General features: G+C 39.8%; 1 protein-coding gene across 5 annotated transcripts in view; it reads left to right on the forward strand.

The window, feature by feature from the left end:
• Window positions 1-20054, forward strand: part of USP6NL (USP6 N-terminal like) — a 138436-nt gene that overhangs the window by 22477 nt on the left and 95905 nt on the right. Inside the window, exon 1 of one of the 5 annotated variants that reach the window (XM_075428299.1) lies at window positions 8845-9187. The exons of the other annotated variants lie outside the window; for them this stretch is intronic. Coding sequence (XP_075284414.1) covers window positions 9115-9187 — 73 coding nt within the window. The 5' untranslated portion in view covers window positions 8845-9114. Of the gene's footprint in view, window positions 1-8844; window positions 9188-20054 lie in introns of those variants that run through there. 5 annotated transcript variants of the gene reach the window in all.

Here is a 20054-nt window from a genome sequence, read left to right on the forward strand (position 1 = left end):
CAAAACAGCGATAACCATGAAGATCGCCCCAACCAGCCACTGAACCAGAACATGTATCTTAAGTACAGCTCCAGCATTAGCCTTAAGTAGTCACGGTTAACATGATTGTCATATTCAAGCACTAAGCTCGGATTTTTTTAAATACGTTGGTTAAAATATGTTTTAAAAGACTGGATTTTCTGAGTGAACGTACAAAGGGAGCAGGAGGCAGAAGTCTGCGAGTGAACAGTTAACGGTGTCTCCCATGGGAACACAACTGCAGCAAGCCAGCAGACCCAGGTCCGCTTCCTTCCAAAGGAGGGTGGATCCCTTCTCGTCTGTGCGACCCTCAGGCTTATTTCCTTCAGTTACTTTGGAAGCGCTAAATTCTTTCTTCCCTAGCGTGTGTGTCTCTTTATAACAGTTTTTTCATCAATAGGTAAGCTATATTTTTGGGAATAGATACTTCTTTAGTGTTAGATTAGCCTATTACAAAGTATTCCAAAACTTGTTTTCAAAACTTTGATTTTATGGCAGAGAGAGAAAGCCACACCATAGACTATTTGCTACGCAAATTAAGCCTGCAAAGACATGGTCTTAGTAAAAGTACTGTGTATTTTGCAGTGGACTGATAAGGCTTGATGTTCTTGGTGGTGGCTGTGGACAGCTGCATTTTATTATTTGGAGTAAATATCAATATAGAAATGTTACATACAGTAAAGGATTTAATCATACTAACAAATAGTGATGCACAGAATTTTGTAGTTTTTCTTTGCTTCAACGAGTTAAGAGGTAATTAATCTCATTTATATTCTTTTCATCAGGAAACCAAGTAACGGTTTAGATGAAAAGGAAAGTTTTTATCTTTTTTTTGTTCTTCTTTGAATTGAACACAGATTTACTTTTGTCAGTCTTCGCCAGGTTAAAGTAATGCATTTACTTTGACTTCAGTATTGACACATGTAAGGTAGTAGTAATTTTTATTTTTGTCTAATGTTGCAAAAAGGAGAAAAAAGTGTTTGAATGACTAGTGTGACTTCTTTCTGTATGCTTAGGTTTGACAGACTCTTTAATAGCTTGAAGATAAATCTGTCAATTCATACTGCAGCCGTGACCCAAATCCAGGAAATGCAGAATTGCTGCATATTCTGTTTGGAATGCTGCATATGCAAGAAATGCTGCATATTGTTTGGAAAAATCTTTTAAAATTTTCTGTTGTTGTAATTACAACTTCATAAATGTTTGGTTTCTTTTTGAGACTTCTAGTATGGAACGTTTTTCTTAAAATACCATTTGCAGCTAAAACTATGTAAGGATATGAGGGAGACTGAGAAATACTGTGGGGTGTGTGCATTCACTGAGATGAGATCTTGTACTAACACATCCTTTTTTCCTCCTGTTTTAAAAAAAAAACACCCTTATTTTATTACATATTTGATATGGGCTGCTTAAGATACAACTTTTCTGGGGAAAATGCCATTTGCTTTGTTGGCACTTGCTTTGTTTAGTAGATTATTGTGCCTTGTAAAGCAGCCTTTTGCCCTTTGAAGGGCATGGGTGTGATGGAGAGGAGAAAGAAACAGCATAGATTTGAAGATCCATAACAAGAATCTCTGGTTCTATAGTTACTCTTTATGATAGCATCTGTGTAGCGTGCTTAACACAGTCCTAGTCACATAGTTCCAAAAGACATGAAGTAGCTCTCTGTTGTATCCAAGGAGTTCTGCACTGTAGCCTAAGCTGTTCCTTTTGACAAGTCTTTACAGGTCAAATATCTAAGAGCCTTTGGAAGCCTTTTAAACTGTTGCTAAACTGTGTAGTTTAGACGCAAGTGTATTGTCTGAATCTGATGGTACAGCTTTACAGTAAATATGTGAGCAAAGACTAAGCAGTGCCCTTATTTTGCTCATGGAGATGATAGGTATAAAACACATCTGTCAGGAGGAAAAATATAAACTATACATACATGCATCTTTTTTTAATTTTTTTTTTTTTTTTTTTTTGGAAGAGTGCATGAAGATGTGTTTGAACACCAGCTGCTGATACTGATCTCCACTCGTGTCTGGCGTCTGTTATCAGGAGGATGATAAAAGTGATCTACACGGGCAGTTCCCTTGGCTTTGTTGTGGCTGTCTGGGAAAGCTGCCGTCTGTCTTGGTGTAATCTAGATCCACTTGCAGAATGTGTTGTAGCAAGAGCTAAGGGGGTAAAAAATAATGTGAATTGAGTAAGAAGGCTAACAGTAAGAGTATTGTGCAGTGACGGGATTTTGCAATGTGTAGTTTCTTTCACTGTGTGCAGTGACATCTGCAGAACGTAGCTATATGTTTTTCTGTCTTCCCCTTTCCCTGTTTTTAGCATTTGTTTTTCTTGTTTTGGGTTCGTAAGTTTTTGCCTGGAACAGGTGGAATTAATTTCACTGACCATTTCTCCATCATCATCCTGAATTTAGCGAACAGCTTTCTTGTATGTTTAAAGTAGAAAGAAAAACAGACTTTAAAAAAAATGTGAACAAGTGCCTCTCATCCTCTTTAATCAGTGTTCACTTAGATAGCGTTCTGTTACAATTATTTATTGCTTCTCCAGCCTCAGGATCAAGCTACTTTCTGCTCCCAAGATGTCTTCTAAAAGAGGTTCTTATACCTACATCAGTTTGTTTTAAAATCTGCAGCCATGCTTTCATGCTTTGAAAATGGTAGCAAAAGTACTAAAAATGAAGGGGAAAAAAAGAAACCCAGACATTCCTAAGTGAATGCAAATTCTGTTGGGTGAAGCAGTCACTGACATTTGCTGACTGTAGGACCATTCAGGAGACTGTGAGGACATTTATTTATTTATTTTTATGGATGCTTTGCAAAACGCATAGTCAAAAGCAGTCATCTGTGAAAAATGAATGCCTTGAATAGTAAATGGAGTCATATCGCTAGTGCAAACATTTTTGCAGGAAAGGGTACCAGAATTCCATATATGATGTCTCGAGAGCGTTACGTTTTCTGTTTTTTGTCTTTTTCATGGTTCTCTTCAGTGTATTACTGTCAAAGAATAATCTGTAGAAAAAAATGAAGATCAGCATCTGAAGTTTCAGTGATATGGGGAGAGTTAGTTATTGATCTGGAACTCTAGAATTCTCCTATTCCAGCTACAGTACGCTATTTAAAACCTAATGAAAACTGTAGGCTTCAGTTCATAGATTGGAAAATTAATTCAAAATTTTAGTGAGAAAGGATAGATAACCTACTTTATAGCTGCTTTAGTAATAATTTGTATCATGATATATAGCCTGTCTTGGAGCTCAATGCCTATTTATTTTGAGATATTAATTTGAAGACCAGCTGTGACAGGAAAAGTCAGAGAGGAGTATCATAAAACAAATACTGAAGGTATTCTCAGGATTTAGATGCTAGGTAAACTATCTGAATTTATAATATTTTTGCAAGAAATATGCAGTTTTTACTGTGAAATTACTATGCAGATGTTTTTACAGCATGCTGTTCCTTCTATTTGATATTTAAAGAATCTTTCCTAGCTAATATGTTTTACTTGTATTTCCTTAATCCTTTAATCTATTGAAAACTTTTCTCCTGCTTATGAAATGGTTATTGTTCCTGGTAAGAAAATCTTCTTCATTTTCTGAGCCTCTTAGCGAAGATGGGAGGTAAGATGAAGCAGTTGTGCCGTCTGTGGTTTCTGAAACTGCAGCTTTTAAAGCAGTCATTCAGACTGGTCATTAAGAACAGCTGCCCTCGCTTCTGCTGGCAGTTGGCTTTTTGTAGCCCTTGTTTCAAATAGTCCTACTGACTTTGTAACACCTCAAAGTGCCCTCTGCGTTTTACAGATGTGGAAAGAAGGGTCCAAAGAGCAAATGGACCCCCCTCTTGTAAATACCCATCTCCTGCCTGTAACATCAGACTTTGCTCTTTCGGAGAACTAAAGAGATACCAGAAGGAGTGTTTTATGTGTGTGTATTTATGTGCTTTCTAGATAATGGCAAAACTGAAGGCTCGATCCCGTTTCCATTGAAACAGGTGGCAACAGGACTGGATCTCTGAGGGTGACGGAGCACTGGAACAGGCTGCCCAGGGAGGTTGTGGAGTCTCCTTCTCTGGAGATATTCAAGACCCGCCTGGACGCGGTCCTGTACAGCCTGCTGTAGGTGACCCTGCTTCGGCAGGGGGGTTGGACCGGGTGCTCCCCAGTGGTCCCTCCCAGCCCCTACTACTCTGTGATTCTGTGATCTCAGACTGGTACCTTGCTGGCGATTGTGTTACGGGCTGTCCAGTTCTTTGAGTGTGTTGGGCCTGAAACCTTGGTATCTTAACCATGTTTAGAGTCTGGCAGGCAGGGAAAAGGACATAAGTAATTCTGGCTGTGGGGAGCCTAAGGTAGGTTTATGAAGGCAGATCTGCATAGGTTTCGTCGGAGATGTGGAATAATCTGTATGCAGCCTGAATTCTGGCCAGTTCAGGTTGATGTGAGATGGAAAAAGAGCGGTCACAATAACTTTGCATCTCAAATAAAGTGTGTGCAGGCTTATTGTTAGATGAATGAATGCCCTGAAGCCATTTTAGTGTGGGTTTTGTTGTTTTTTATTTTTAGTGGCTTGTATATCTGTCTTTCTATAAATGAGGGCACAACAAGCAGGAGCTTTTTTGGGTAGCTGCAGTGTGGCCTAGGATTATCTGGAGGGTTCTTAATGGTTTTTTTTTTAAAGCCTAGACAGAATAACACGAATATATAAACATTACAGGTTAGAAGAAGAGAGTGAAGGAGAAAATACAAAGTTTTCATCAAACTTAAATTATGATTTATTTTTTTCCCAGTTTCATTTGAAAAATACCCACTCAGCTATTCTTCTGCAGCATCTTTTGTGCTGTAAATATGTTACCTCCTGGCAATATGCTTCATGAAGAACGGCTTTCAAAGACCGGTTAATTATAATTACATTAATGGAAGCATTTTTATTTTCAGTGATGACAGCTGACTAATTAGGGTGCAGGTCATTCTTTATATTACAGGGAGAGGTTAAGGGCTGCACACAGTGATCCATAAAATCCCATCCTAGTTAACTGTTCCTTCTTATAGCAACGTATTTCATCAAGTTGATAATGTGCATAATTTCTGTATTTGCAGAAGTTAAGGAAGAAAAATAAAATGCAAGAACATTATGAAGCACATATTGCTTAGCAAACTAGCTGTTGAAGGTGAAAAACGGTTAGCAGAAATTCGTAGAATCATAGAATGAATCATGGAATGGTTTGGGCTGAAAGGGACCTTATAGATCGTCCAGTTCCACTCCCCTGCCATGGGCAGGGACACCTTCCACCAGACCAGGCTGCTCAAAGCCTCGTCCAACCTGGCCTTGAAGACTGCCAGGGAGGGGGCAGCCACAGCTTCTCTGGGCAACCTGTGCCAGGGCCTCACCACCCTCAGAGTAAAGAATTTCTTCCTTACATCCAGTCTAAATCTCCCCTCTTTCAGTTTAAAGCCATTACCCCTTGTCCTACCACTCCATGCCCTTGTAAAAAGTCCCTCTCCAGCTTTCTTGTAGGCCCCTTAAGGTACTGGAAGGCTGCTGTAAGGTCTCCCTGGAGCCCTCTGTTCCCCAGGCTGAACAGCCCCAACTCTCTCAGCCTTTCCTCCTAGGAGAGGTGTTCCAGCCCTCGGATCATTTTTGTGGCCTCCTCTGGCCCCGCTCCAACAGCTCCAGGTCTGTCCTGTGCTGGGGGCTCCAGAGCTGGACGCAGGACTCCCAGGGGGGGGGGTCTCAGCAGAGCAGAGCAGAGGGGCAGAATCCTGGCCCTCAACTTTGAAGTAATATGCACTGAATGTGTAACTATTTTTCTCCTCAAATTATAATCTACTTAAATTGTTGCGGGAAATTTATGACACTTCATTTGTTTTTCTCTTACCTTGTGTATCTGTGTTAGAATTGCTGTGAACTGTTGGCTGGTGGATATCCTTGCCCACAGTTTGTGTTTTTATTAGGATGTGGTCTGAGAGATGGCAGTTGTATGACAGATTCTATGGAAATATCAGTTCGGTTTCATGATTGAAAGGTAAGAGTGAACTATAACCAAGTTATCACTCATGAGTAACAGTTGACATTACGTGATTTAGCTAGTTAATTTTGTCTTGTTTCTTGAAGTCTTTTTTGCTAATTCCTCTCTTTGAAAGCAGGTGTTATGGTTTAATATTATTTGGTAGGTGCATGAACTGATTTGAGGAAAGAGAAATAGCAGCCACAGAGCTTATTGTATAATTCTTCAACGTCTGAGTGATTGTCTAAGTTTGTTAGGTTGTTTGTCATGAACGCCATGGCCCTGCTTCAGACCATTTTCTTGCTTTATGTTGCACACAGGATGCTTAGTAAACTTGTTTATGTTTTCCTATTTATGTTTTCCTAAATTAATTTTTAAGTGTTGGGTTTTTAAAATTTCTTTTTATATGGCAATTTCTCTAACAAAGAAGAGAGGGAATCTAGTGTGCATACCATCTTTGGAGGTTATTTCATGTCGAGGGAGGCAGGTGTGTGTGAAAATGATTTCTAGTCCTGAAGTTCTTGTGTGTCTTAAAAGCTCAGAGCAGCCTTCAGCTGTTTAAAATACCCCTACCACTGGTGGAGAGAGAGAGAAAGAGATACTGGTGACCGTGGGATGGAAACCTTTCTAATGGCTATTCTGCAGACTTTAGTATGTACTGGTTTTGTATTCTCACCATAGTCCACCAGACCTGCAAATCATCTACTAGTCCTTTTACAATTACTCATCTTTATTACTAGCAGGACAGCGGATAGTTTCGAAGAAAGGGAGCAGCTTCCGTTTTTGCGGTGGGGAATAGCTGTGACCGTTTCCTGGGTGTTAGTTCCTACCTACTGAAGCGCCCCATTTCTTTTTTTAAGTAACTTTGACACAAAAGCAAGTGCAAAGTGTGCCTTGTATTCCTTTCTCTCTTCCTCCGCTCCCCCTTCCCCACTGTTAGTCCCTCTCAGTCCACCATCTTCTCCCTATTCCAGCACTTGAGAACCTTGCTGTAGAAATGAGGTAATCTAGTTCCGTTCAAAACCACCTGCAGGAGCTGCAAGGAGCACTCATGCTTTAGGTGGCTACGCGGCTTTTATTACTGAAGATTTTGTTCTACCTTACTCCTTTTTTCTTTTTTCCGTTTTCTTGTTTCTATCCTGAAGATGTTCATATAAAGACCATCAAAAGTTTACTAGTGCTGTAGAGGTGGTTGTGTTGTTCTGTGAAGTCAGCTTTTCAGAGGAAATTTGCCATGTGATGTAGCTGTAAGTAATGACGTTCCTTTGAGTTTATGTCTTTAACTTGAAGACAAGTTGTTTGATAGCCCAACTAGGTAGAAAAAAGAACACATCGTGGCAAGATAATGGTGGGAAAGTTCTTACAGCAGGAATTTTGAGGACCAGATTATTAAGTAAAGGACAGTAAGGTATAATTTACCTGAGAACCCTATGTTCTACATCTTATTTACATGTTTTGAGATAACAGTTGTTCTGGAAACACCTATTTACGGCAATCTTTTCCTTGCCTCTCTCTGTAGAAAGTCATTTGTCTGAAACCTGCAATTTAAGTTTATGTACTGAGGTTAGAAATTATTCTTGATACAGAAAGTTGGGAGTTCTGTTTCTAATGGTTTGAAGAATCCCTTTTCAGGAAGCGATAAATTAAAGTTGCGCAGTGTGTCTACAAGCTTCCTATTGAGTGGACACTTGAATATTTGCAGGGTAGGAGAAGAAATCAGACAGCTTGTCAGAGGGAATGATTTTAGTTGTCTTCGTTTTGCCAAACCAAATACGATAGTACTTTGGGTTGCTATTACTTCTGGCAGAGGTGGATTAATGGGCAGGCTGTAAATGAGACTGACATAATAGAAACAGTTTGTCGTGCCTACGCTGTGTGTGCTTCAAGAGACTGACATGCATGAGGATAAATACACCAGCGAATCCAACAATCTGAAACGCTTGCGATAGCAGCTGGAAATGGAAAGAGGTGACCTCTACCCCCCCACCATCTGACACTTAAGCAATGGGAACAGAAGGTCTAAAGGCCAGAGAATACATCTTGCTGTGCCTTGGTTGTGGCCTGTGGTTTGTTTTAATGTTACGGTTTTCGGAAAATGTAGTTGGTTTCCTAAATTACTCTCTTTGTGTGGCAAGGCCTCGCAATGCTGTGTAGGAATTCGGTTTCCCAAAGTGTTCACAGAGCCTCGTCAGGGCTGACAGTTATTTAACACAACCATATAAAACACGTTTTCTTTTTTTTTTTTTGTTAGCTCTGTAGAGGCTTTGACAGAAGTCATTTCTGAAGTGCCTTTGTACGTTTTCCAAATGGCATTAAAAATGTTGTGGGGCTCATCCTACAATTTGTCTCCTTAAAATTACCTGCCAGAAGTAATGATAATACCTTAGCTGAAACAGTTCCCTGGGCCTCTGGTGGCAGGAGGGAGCAGAATGCCCGGAACGCTCCCAGGATTTCCAGCGTGCCTCCCTCTGCACCAGAATTCCCGTCACGTCCAGGGGTGTCAGAGGTGTGTGTTCAAGGGGGGAGAGAAGGAACCAAATGACCCTTTAGCAGGTGCTTGCTTGTGCCTGGTGGAGTTTAGCAAGCTGGGTTTAATTTTAATTCTGTTAGGAGGTCTGACGCTAGCTCCACAGTGCGCCGATAGCTCTCTGAAAGCATTACACGAAATTTCATGAATTGAGACAGACTTTGAAAGAGGATGCAGGCGCGCTTCTTAGATACTGAGCCTAGGGGAGTACGTTGCATCTGTCGGCATTCGTTTCAAGTGGTGCTTTCTTTAGTTACTTTGTGATTTCCTTTAAACTTTATTTGGAGAAATCGGTATGTATTCTCTGCAGTAAATATTTTTAAAATGTTCTGTAGGAATACAGTTAGGACTGCTTGCAGTTTTTTGTCTCCTTGTGCTGAAGTCACTTTAAATCCATCACCCCAGCCTGTAGAGTCGTCAGGCAGAAATCTTTCTGTGAAGGTAGATGAGTTGTTCCTGCATCAGTTTTGCTTGAGCAGATACTGAAGACAGCCATGTAATAACATGTAGTAATGAAACCTGTTGGAATTTTAGAGGGGCATCTAGTCTCTTTGATCTTGCTAATGAGCAATGATTCAAGTGCTACAGATTGTAAAGGATCTGGTATCGCCAGCAAGACGGAGAACAGATGCTGCTAAGAAAGGTAAGAGCAGCACTGGGATATATTCAGTGTTCTGAGTAATTTACTGTAAATCAGAAATATTTTGGAATTTAGTTGTAGTGAAATTAAATGTGTACTTGATACTTAAAAATGTGCTTTGTTGTGGCATGTACAGCTGCCATAATTTGGCTTTGAACTATATTAAGCCTAATTATTACTGTTTTGCAACTGCAGATTTCCCAAAGAGAATCCCGATGACGTTTATTATGCTGAAGATGGGGTTTATGTCAGCATTTGTAACTGCTACTGTTGTTCTAAAGATCTCTTCCTTTTTTTGTGTGTGGTAAAAATGTTTTTCGTGTCCGGATAGCTCAGGCTGTGAAAATAGAAACTACATTCTGTGGAATCCCAGCAGAATAGCTTTTAGAATCTTAATATTCTAAATGAGAATAAAAGCAAAAATAGGCTTCTTTAGTGCTTATGGAAATGAGACTAAAAGTGCACAGCTGCACTGCTGTTTAGATTTTACAATGGGATTATTTCTAGATTACAACTGACTTCAGAATCCGAAATGGGTCTTGCAAGTGTACAAAACATTACTTGAAATACTCAATTATTGTTTGAAATTAATTGATGTTAAATGCTTTTCTCGTTCTCTTCAGTGTGTTGAATGTTTGTTGGTTTTTCTTCGCCAAAGTAGTGCCATCCTTTGTGGTATCTGGCATACTTCTGTAATTAGCAACTGATTAAACGCTTTTTAAATCTTTATTTTTACATCTTAATTATGTGCAGTTGCTGAATATATGGTTTGTAGAGGAACTAAATAATTTGTAGAGATGTGGTAAAAATTGCATTCCTTTCTTACTAGAACTAATTGTCCTAGGACCACTTTATTTTGTATTGAATATGTCATGAATAATTTAGGATCTACAGCATCTGTGTCTGCCTGTTACTATGTCATTGTTCTGTTCTGCCCTTGCATGTAATGTGTGGCTATTGGCAGGTACCTTTCGAGTCACTCGTCAAATAACATCAGGCTGCTGTAATTCTAATGAGTTAATGAAACACCTCTGTAAGAAAACAACACGAGTAAAGGTAGAACTGGGCTCTGCTGTTGTCCTCTTTCTGTGAAAAAAAGGCATGCATTTCATAAAGCCAAGATTCCTATAATTACTTCTTTAGATTTTGCAGTGACTGGTTCAACATCCCACCCAACAGTTCTGTATTTCATCGGAGTGAATTACTCGACTTCAGTTCTCTGTTCACTGTTCATTTTTTGATTTGTGTACTTGCACTCCACCAGTTACAGAGAAGACCGAAGGGGACAGGGGTGGGGTGCTACTTGTCTGCTCTGTGTGTAGCTAGCTAGTCAGGCTGGATTTTTATAGAAGTACTGGTTTAAAAAGGTAACACCAAAAAAATAAAAAAAGAGAATTGTTTATTGGAACTGATTCAATGAAGTTGGAAGGGAAAGCCTGGAAAAACATAAGGAAATGCTCAGTTCCAAAGCTTTGAAGGTTTTTCCTCTCTGTTTTACTCCCTTGTTAAAAGACAGTAGTTTTTGGGTCACTGTTTGGGCGGTATTCTCAAGCTGCTAGTAACTGAGCTAATTGGATGTTAGCTCATACAGCACTTGGTAGTACATTTTGACAAGCAATATTAAGATCTTAACATTAAAAAAACATTCTGAAGAAAACATTTACAAAAGATGCAAAATGCTGACAGACTTCTGTGATAAATACAGCAATTTGAGTAGGCATTAGGGGTGGTTTTTTTTTTTTCCTCACATCATACAACATTAGGCATCTGGTGTGTGTGAAGGACTGTATGCTACAGAAATGACTCATTCTCGTTATTGTTTTCAGTAAATGGAAAAATGTATTTGTAAAGGAAGAGTTGCTAGGAAGCCCGGTGTGAATGTGAGGTGAATTCACTGAGACATGAGGGATGCTATGTGAAGTGTTTACCAATGTGCTTTCAGATTGGTGTTGGTAAAGGTTTTGAATCCCGCTCCTTGGGTGCTTCCTCTTTCTCCCCTTAAAAAAGGGTGTTTATCATAAGGATATAATTTATTGGGTAGATGTTTGAAATTCATTGTTTGATTTGTGTGAAAATTTTCTGTAAAATCTGTCCCTTGTCATGAAAAACAGGAACTCAAGAAACTGAAATTGAAAATAGCTGAGCAGATACTTGCAGAAGGGTCACTGCACGTCAGAAGGGTCACTGCATGTGGGGAGTAGAGGGGACCTAACTTGTACTCAGGAGATGAATGTTACAAATTAATATATTAATTGCATATTTCATGTCTTGTATATAGTTTAAACATTTTCTTCTTTGAGATGGAATGAATGTCCTAACCACATAAGTATTTTTATAAATAGTACACAAGGTCGTGAGGGAAAGGATTCCTCTGGCCTCCGGTTTTCCCAGTATTTATTTTCAGGCTGAGACCTAGAACCCCAGTTACTAGCCAAGAGAGTGGCTTTTTGCATCCATGGTTCAACACCAGAAGCTTCATATGAAGTCTATGGTAAGCATAGCTATTATGGAGAAGAAAGTTCAATCCCTGCAAAAGAAGTTCCTGCAGAATGTTGCTTAAAAGAAACCCATTATTAACATTTCAGGGGCTGAGCTGGGGATTCAGTGGGATCGTTGAACAGCCTGCCAAAGTTGCTGAGTCAAATTGTTTGTTTTGTTTGTGGTTTTTTTTTTTTGTTGTTTTTTTACAGGCCAGTGTTTGTTTTCATTGTGGCCATGACCCATGCCGCTAGTTAAATTAAATTTCTTTTTCTGTATCATAAGAGTGTGATAAATAGGTGGTTTACAAATACAAGACTAAATCCTGCAAATAATTAGGCAGCATGAGTATGAATATCCACCTCGTCTCCCAGTTGCATGTCCTGTGGTTGTGGTTTTGTCTCCACTCTTTGACTGTTGAGGCTGACAGCAGGAAATCCTTCAGCTGGGCACTTAGGTTCTTGTGTTCCATGGCCTTCCACTTGCGGTGAAAGCGAGTCTGTAGAGTGTTTTGTTTGCTTTTTATGGTTCTTGTTTTTAGGAAAACCCAGGCATTTACCATATTTAGATAACATCAGGTCAGTTAAAGGAAAAAATTATCTATAGTCAAAGGGAGAACAATTTACATGCTCTGTAAGCTTGGAGGTGAACATGAAGTTGTCAAGAAAGTGAAGAAATTTGAAGAGGTTGCTATTATTTTATGTCATAAGACATAAAATTGAATTCCTTAAACAATTCATGAGATTGAAAGTCTGTCTTTGGATAAAGTCCTAAATCATGCTAGTATAAAAATCTCTGGATAAGCGTTCTAATTCAAAGCCAAACACTTCACAAGATCTGAAACATTTCTGAATTTTAAAAAGTAATTCAGATGTTACTTCTCCTAGAGAAATCCATGTAGGGTATAAATCTATTAATTATTTTCTTTTTTCCATCACTGAAATCCTGGTTGAAATCCAAGTTGTTTAAAATTAATCAAGAAATATTCATGTTTTCTTCTTTCATCCCTCCTTCGTTTTACAGATGGCCACAGCAGAACTGAATTGGCAACATCACCTTGATGTTAGGATATAAAAAGACACGTTGTATTAAAATACTTGTAGCAGATGGGACAACAAAACCCCAACCGTAGAATTAAAAAGGCTGGCAGTGTTTTAGTGTAAGAGAGAGATACCTGAGAGAAAACTTTGGTCTGAGTTTTTTACGGATTGCAAGAGGAGGCATATGCTTGGCTGCTGCAGTGTTTGGGCTGCGAGCCAAAGATAATGCTGGTCAGGAATCCCCTCTATTTGTTTAGGCAGTATGTCTTCTTGAAGCCTTTGAGGTTTGAGACAAAGCTTATGGAAGTGCTCAGTTTCAAAGATAATTTTGATCTGGAAATGTGGGCCTACGAGGTATGTAAACCTTGGGCCAGACAAGGATAATCACGTTTAAATGTGCCAGTAATAGCTCACACTTCGGAAGTCACTGCCTGTATTCGCTTGCAGATGGTACCCTGGTAGAACCTTACATTTCAGACGTAGCCTTGGCAGGAAATCTGCTGTCTTTTTTTGGTTTCTTTCTTTTGGACTGAAATAAGTTGATCAGTTGCAAGATGGAGAAAGTAAAATAAAGGTCCCAGGTCAGGTAGCCAAGGTATTTTCTCGTTACCTTTGGTGGTAGTAGAGGAAAGGTATAATCAAATGCGTTCCCTCAAGGTAACCAGTGAAACGGCAGAAACTCTCTTCAGTCTCTTGATTTTTCTATTTGTAACGTCTTTGCAGAGGAGGCTGAGAATTTTGGCTCTTATGGGAGGCTTCAGGGTTATTTAGAATTTACAATTACATACTTTTTTCTATTTATTAGGATTTTTTAAAATTATTTTATTCTTAAGTGACTTTTATATCTATGATAAGCCTTTTTTTTTTTTTTTTTAACTTTTCAGTGTCTGCTTGTAGGAATTTGCTTCACTGCTTTGGAATTGTCCCACTTTTAAATACTCTGCAGTGAACACTGTGTAGGAAATGTCTATTTAAAATAAAAATCTTAGGACTTCTTGGTTTTTACCCTGGAGTTAAGAGCAGAGCTATATGTTATTGCCCTTTGCTTTCAAGTAAGGTTCCGCAGGCAGGCACATGAGCTGGTTCAGTGCAGCACGCAGGCTAAAGCTTGGAAAGTTCTTGAGGAATTTCTGGTTCAAGTTCTTGACCATCCTTGACCAGCATCTCATTTGTGCTAAGTTTGGCCGAGTTTTTCAAGTTTTTGGCGTACGTCATAGCCCAGTGTGTATCTTGTGTGACTCTTCCTCCAATCCAGGTGCCAGAAGATCCCGATTCCTTTTCAGTCACAGGAGAGTCTCGTGTTCTTTTTGCTGAGCTCTGGATTGGTCCCACAAAGGGCTGTTGTATGCAAGAACTGTAATGATAACTTATTTTTTGTGTAATTGGATTGGGCAAGTGACATTATGAAAGCATATGCATGCTTTCTGATGCAAGCCAATAATATGCAGATTATTTTTCTGAAGAAAAGTCTTCTGCCTCCCTCTTACTGCTGAGCCAGAACCAAAATACTGAACAGATCTGTAACGCTTTCAACGATTGCTTAGATTTTTTTTTTTTTTGTATATATATATAAAAAAATACACTGGCTTTTTGCCTGTATCTCTTTGGTGCCAACTTCCTGTATCAGAATTTTTTTCCTTGTGGTCCTGATCTTGCACCTTTCCTCACAGGCTGATCATCTGTTATCTTCCAGGGAAACTGGACATAGACAAGGAGCGCAGCAGCACTGGGTAACTTCTGGAGACTTTTTAAAAAGTTGTTGATGAAACCCAAATGCTGTTCTGCATAAAATGGGTAGATGGAGATGGCTTCTTCTCACATTTAAGGAGAAAAAAAATCAAGTGGAATTCAGATTTTTGTTGTTGTCTCTCCTGGAGCTGCTTCAAGAATCCTTCTAGTTCATGTGATTTCATTACACATAGTTTTCATCAGTCTTTTATTTGAATAACAATCGCCTCTCATACCCTGCAGTGTTTTCTGATGGACAAAAACATTATTTAATGGTATTTTAGGTTGAAAGAACCCTAAGAAAAACTTCAGCTTTGTCAGGCTGTATCTAGGAGGTCAAGAATAAGTCTTCTCATTCAAGTGCACCTAGAAAAGCTGATGTGAAAAAATGGTATATTTAAGGGGTAGGTGAGATCGTGGTAGTCTAGTGTGACCTTTTGCTTGAGGACAGACTATTGACTACAGCAGTTCCTCTGTACAACCGGTGTTACTACAGTTCATGTGAATGAAAGTTGGGTAGTTACGGGTATTTTATTGTTATTATCTGGATTGGGTATTTGACTGAGAAATGCTGATAGAAGTCAAGATTTTCTGGACTTTTGGTTTTTAGAAGTAGAATGGACAGGGGAGAAGAGTGATCTTTTTCTTGTAAGGCCAGAATGTGGATAAACAGTAAGTTTTACTTATTTATTAATTAAAATAAAAATGAACTTGGCAAGTTGTTCAATGAGCTGCCAAGTCTGACAGCAGGGAGTTAAATCTTTTTTTGTGTCATTATCTATGAAATTGTGCCCACGGCAGTCAAGATAATTTATCGCATTCTGCAACTCCTCAGTACATATATACAGCTTCAATTCCTTATTTACCATGGCTAAGTTTCTATTAATGTGACAAAATTTAACTGTATTTCAGCAGGCTCTACTGACATTACTATATTTGTATTAAAGTTAGGCCTTTCAGCTGTGGTTTCACGGATAGTTAATGCTAGCATAAATGATGCCTCTTAAAGATGTGCTCCTGCCTCGCTTCTGCTGCTCGTCTCCTCTTCCCAGTTCAAATCTCTGTAGAGCTTCGTGAGCGTTTGTACAGCCCTGTAGTGATTTGAACTGGGCAGCTGATCCGAATGAAACTATCTTTTTCTTTCTTGTTGAGCTAGTCTTAATCTTGACCAGTTTAACTAATCCGGTTGCTGATGCCGGTTCACAGACGTGCGTGCCAGCTCAAAGGAGGAGCCAGCGGTGGGATGTGCGTAGATATGTGGGGGTGGCCTTTCTCCAGTGGTGAGGCTGGCTGACGCTAGCGTGAAGGGCTGCTGAGATGTGCTGCTGCAGGAGCACGAGGAGTTCCACCTCAGGGTGATACAAACACAAGCAAGTAATAATACAGGTGCATCACTGAACAACTGGATGCAATGTGACTCAGCTGGAGGGTTTTTACCTAAAATACTCTGTTTCTGTGGCTGGCATTCACTGTCTCTTACCTGAATAGTAATAACTTGGGATACACATACATTATGGCTTGTCTGTTGCGTTTCTTATCCTGACAAGGTGCTGCCTTTTTACTTTATTAAGAAAAAAATGCTTAAAATATTTTTTCTTCCTATTTGTGTGATGCCAGATGCAGTGATTAAGAAAGGTCGCAGTGCTGCTTAGCCATATGTAGCTGTTAGTGACTTACTGTAGTGTCTGTTTGTTTGGTCTTTGATTATTAGGTAGGTAGTATCGTTTAATGAAGTACTTGGATGTTGTATCTTGGGCGTTGAACTATGGTTTAACAAAAATAATACAGCTTGAATTTGTTTTAGCTATAGAGGAACTACAGAAGAATGTAGTACTGCTTGTTCTTTCTTTATGCAATAATGTTAGTTAACTGAAATGAGCTAATTACAAAAGAAAAGCAAAACAAAGACAACAGTCTCCAGCTTCATAGAGTGATTTGTTATTCCAATATGTGTTGGGGTTTTTTTGGGAGCGGGTGGGATCCTAAACCCATGCATTGTCAACTGTAATATTCTCACTAATCCTGAACTACAACTTTGGGTTTCTTATTTGTAGCATATGGGAAATGTGGCAGCTTAACACAAAGTTTTCCTCTAAAAAAGTAGATCTGAAAAACAATGAAGAGTAAGGAACAGCGCAGTAATGTAATGGGGAAAACCACAACAGGTTCACAGCGGTATTTCTGCTAGATGGGACAGAAAGTCGGTTTGGTATAAATCAGCGCAGCTGTGTTGGCATCAGTGAAGCTGATCTGACTTGTGCTCTGTGTATGTGGTTTGTTTGTGTGTGGGTTTTTTTTTTTTTAAAAAACCAACAGGCACAATAAAAAAAACTCCAAGAAAAGCCCCTATTGTTTCTTTTGGGGGGTGTGTGTTTTTAAGTAGCTACAGAGTTCACAATTCTTGTGGTGTAGATGAAACAGCACATTCAAAAAAATACTAGAAAGGAGTTGGGTGTGGTTTGGGGGTTGTTTTTTTCTGTTTGTTTTGGTTTTGTTGCTTGCTAGACTTGCTGACTGCTGTGGTGGTTTTCATTTCATCCAAGGACAGTGAAATGTAAAGTCGTACTGAGCTCCAAACCGTGGACTGGTTTCACTGATGTTGCAAGAGTCTGAACAAGCCTCTCTTCTTCAGCTAATGTCAAAGATCTCAAATACGAGTGTAGCTTTGATTAGAATTTTTATTGACACAAATAGTAAAAAGGGAAAGCAAGCAACATGCAAGCTAGAAGGACTGTGTGATGATACATGGTTGCAAGTTGCTGTTTATCCTCTTCTGGTAACTGTCTTGTGGTTTCACATCCCTGCAGAGGTGGGATGTCCCTGGGTGGCCTTTGGAGCTTTTTGCAATTCAAATTCATAGGTTTAGTCCTAGCTAACGGCTACTGTGTTCAGTTTTGGGCCCCTTGCTGCAAGAAGGACATTGAGGGGCTGAAGCGTGTCCAGAGAAGGGCAACGAGGCTGGTGAGGGGTCTGGAGAACAAGTCTAATGAGGAGTGGCTGAGGGAACTGGGGCTGTTTAGTCTGGAGAAGAGGAGGCTGAGGGGAGACCTTATTGCTTTCTACAGCTACCTGAAAGGAGGTTGTAGTGAGGGGGGTGTTGGTCTCTTCTCCCAGGTAACTGGGGATAGGATGAGAGGCAGTGGCCTCAAGTTGTGCCAGGGGAGGTTTAGATTGGATATTGGGAATAATTTCTTTCCTGAAAGAGTGGTCAGGCACTGGACCAGGCTGCCCATGGAGGTGGTGGAGTCCCCATCCCTGGAGTTGTTCAAAAAACGTGTAGACGTGGCACTTGGGGACATGGTTTAGCAGGCACAGTGGTGTTGGGTTGACAGTTGGACTTGATGATCTTAGAGGTCATTTCCAACCTTAATGATTCTATAAGTAGAAACAAGAGAAACGAAGCCTTGTATTAAAATTCTTTCTAAAACTTGTGGTGTTGAGGATCAATTTAATCATTACCTGTCGCAGTATGCGGGTGCAAGCTGTTAAATCCGTCCGGGCTTCTTAGTTTGTGTGAAGCGTGGGGCTGTTGGTGGCCTGGAGCAGCAGTGCTTGCACAAACTTGCCCTTTGTGATTTCGCCGCAGCAGAGGGACCTGGCAGCTGGGTGGAAAGACCAGCTGAAAACAAGGTGGCTTTATTGGGTTTCTTGAAAGAAGAGGACAGCTGTGTGTGGGGAGTTAGTGATTTGCTCAAGTATTTGCTTAACATTTCAGAAGGTTAATGGGTTACATAGTTTTGGGTTTGAGCCGGTAGGATGAATGTGTTTGGATTTCTGGTTTCAGTGATACTGCAACCAAAGCCAAGATTCTCTTTTGCCTGAGGCATTTGTCCAGTATGTTTGGAATGGAGACAAGATCTCGAGCCTGGATGTGAACATGGCAAAAAGGTGTTTGTGTCCTGTAGCTTTCCTTCGGTAGCTGCTCTTGTACTTTTATCATGATGTGAATCTTACGACTAAGCCCAGACATTTCAGTTTTGAATTTGGGGACTTTTGCGAAAAGGCTGGGAAGCTCTGCATGAAGGATCTAGAAAAACAAGCCTCATTCTCTGTCTTGCGTTTTCGTAGCTCAGATGAACATATTTTTCTGACCTTGATTTTTGGTAAGATCATTGTAATTGCACATACGCTATTTTCAAGTATGTACAACTTTTCTTCTTGTGGATTCTCAGAGTGTCATGTTGACATTATTTGACATTAGAAAGCATTTTTTTGTTAAAAAAAACCTTGTGCTGTTGAGATGTGCGCACTTAAAGCAATGAGGGGTCATCTCATTTTTTTTTTTTACCTTAAATTGTTGACTTTCCAGTATTTTACCACCATGCTTCTGAAATTTTGAATCTCCTGTTAAATATGAATGCTAGCATCCATGTTTATTGGTTGTGAAGCTTGTACAGAATTTGTTTAATACACTTTAGCTTAAGAAAGTGACAATTTTGTTTGTTAAATTGCAGTGGGTAAGAGTAAGGAACAGTGCAGAGACAGATGCTAATAAGTTTGCCTTTTTTTTTTTTTAATAACTCAAAATGTGGTATCTCAAACTGATGGGGTCTCAGCTGGACTTTTTCTACAACAGATAATTATAGCAGTTGGGTGGCTTAGATCGTGTTTTGGTGTATGTTGACAATTGACAACTTTCCTGGACATCTTATCTCACTTTTCCGAAGTATTTTTATGTCCTGTTTTGCCTCTAGGTATTTTGCTATAGTTTATAAGCAAAATTTCCAGACTTCTCAAATCAGATATTGTATCCCTTTTTTTCAGTTAGTCATGTCTAACAGCAAATAATAATACTGGTTTCTCAGTGGAATAGGTTCCCCTGTTTCATCCTTCTTGTTGCAAGTCCAAGCAGCTTCTTCTAAAAGAAATTATCTGTCAGCATTAGTATTAAGCTATCCATAATAACGTTAATTTGAACTGAATTTCCAGATCAGACAGAAAACTTACTGTCAGTTAATTAAATTCTTGGTGGAAATGAGAAAATAAGTACACAGATGCCCACGACTGCTGCTGTCTCTTTGCTAATAAAGCAGCTAATGAAGCATTTTCTAGCTGTACCTGGAGGGGGTAGGTCCTTGGTGGGAATGATGTCCTCAAGGAACAAACCCTACTTAGCTTCTGCAGCACATTGCAGGTGATGCAGGTTTCTTTTTCCTACCATTATCTCCTGTAGCATTATTACATGGCAACGTACTCAAACAAATAAAAGAACATAGATATGAAGCCACTTGATTGCAGACACTTATCTCCAGGAGGAGAGCGTGACACCAGCCTCAGGTGTCAGAGTTGTTAGTCACGGTCGCTTAACTCTTCACTGCAGCGATGGAAATCCTGGAACCTGCCAGCTACGAGGGCTCTGTGTGCGCACCTGGGCTTTGTTGTAAGGTGAGTCCGGGCTTGCTGACCACAGCTCTGGTGAGCAGATGCTGTCCGCATGGAGAAGCTCATTGATATTCAGCTTGTAGGCTTCTTTTGCTACTCTTGTTTGCCAGACAGCCCTGCAGTACCGCCGCTGGGTTGCAGGTGTTTTCTGCTGCCACTTGGAAATAGCTCGAGTGCATACTTAATGTGGAATTCACAGTTTGAGCAATAAATCTGTAAGAGTTGTTTGGAGAGTCACGTGG

Source organism: Opisthocomus hoazin, chromosome 8, assembly GCF_030867145.1.
Source record: "Opisthocomus hoazin isolate bOpiHoa1 chromosome 8, bOpiHoa1.hap1, whole genome shotgun sequence".
Classification (NCBI taxonomy): Eukaryota; Metazoa; Chordata; class Aves; order Opisthocomiformes; family Opisthocomidae; genus Opisthocomus; species Opisthocomus hoazin.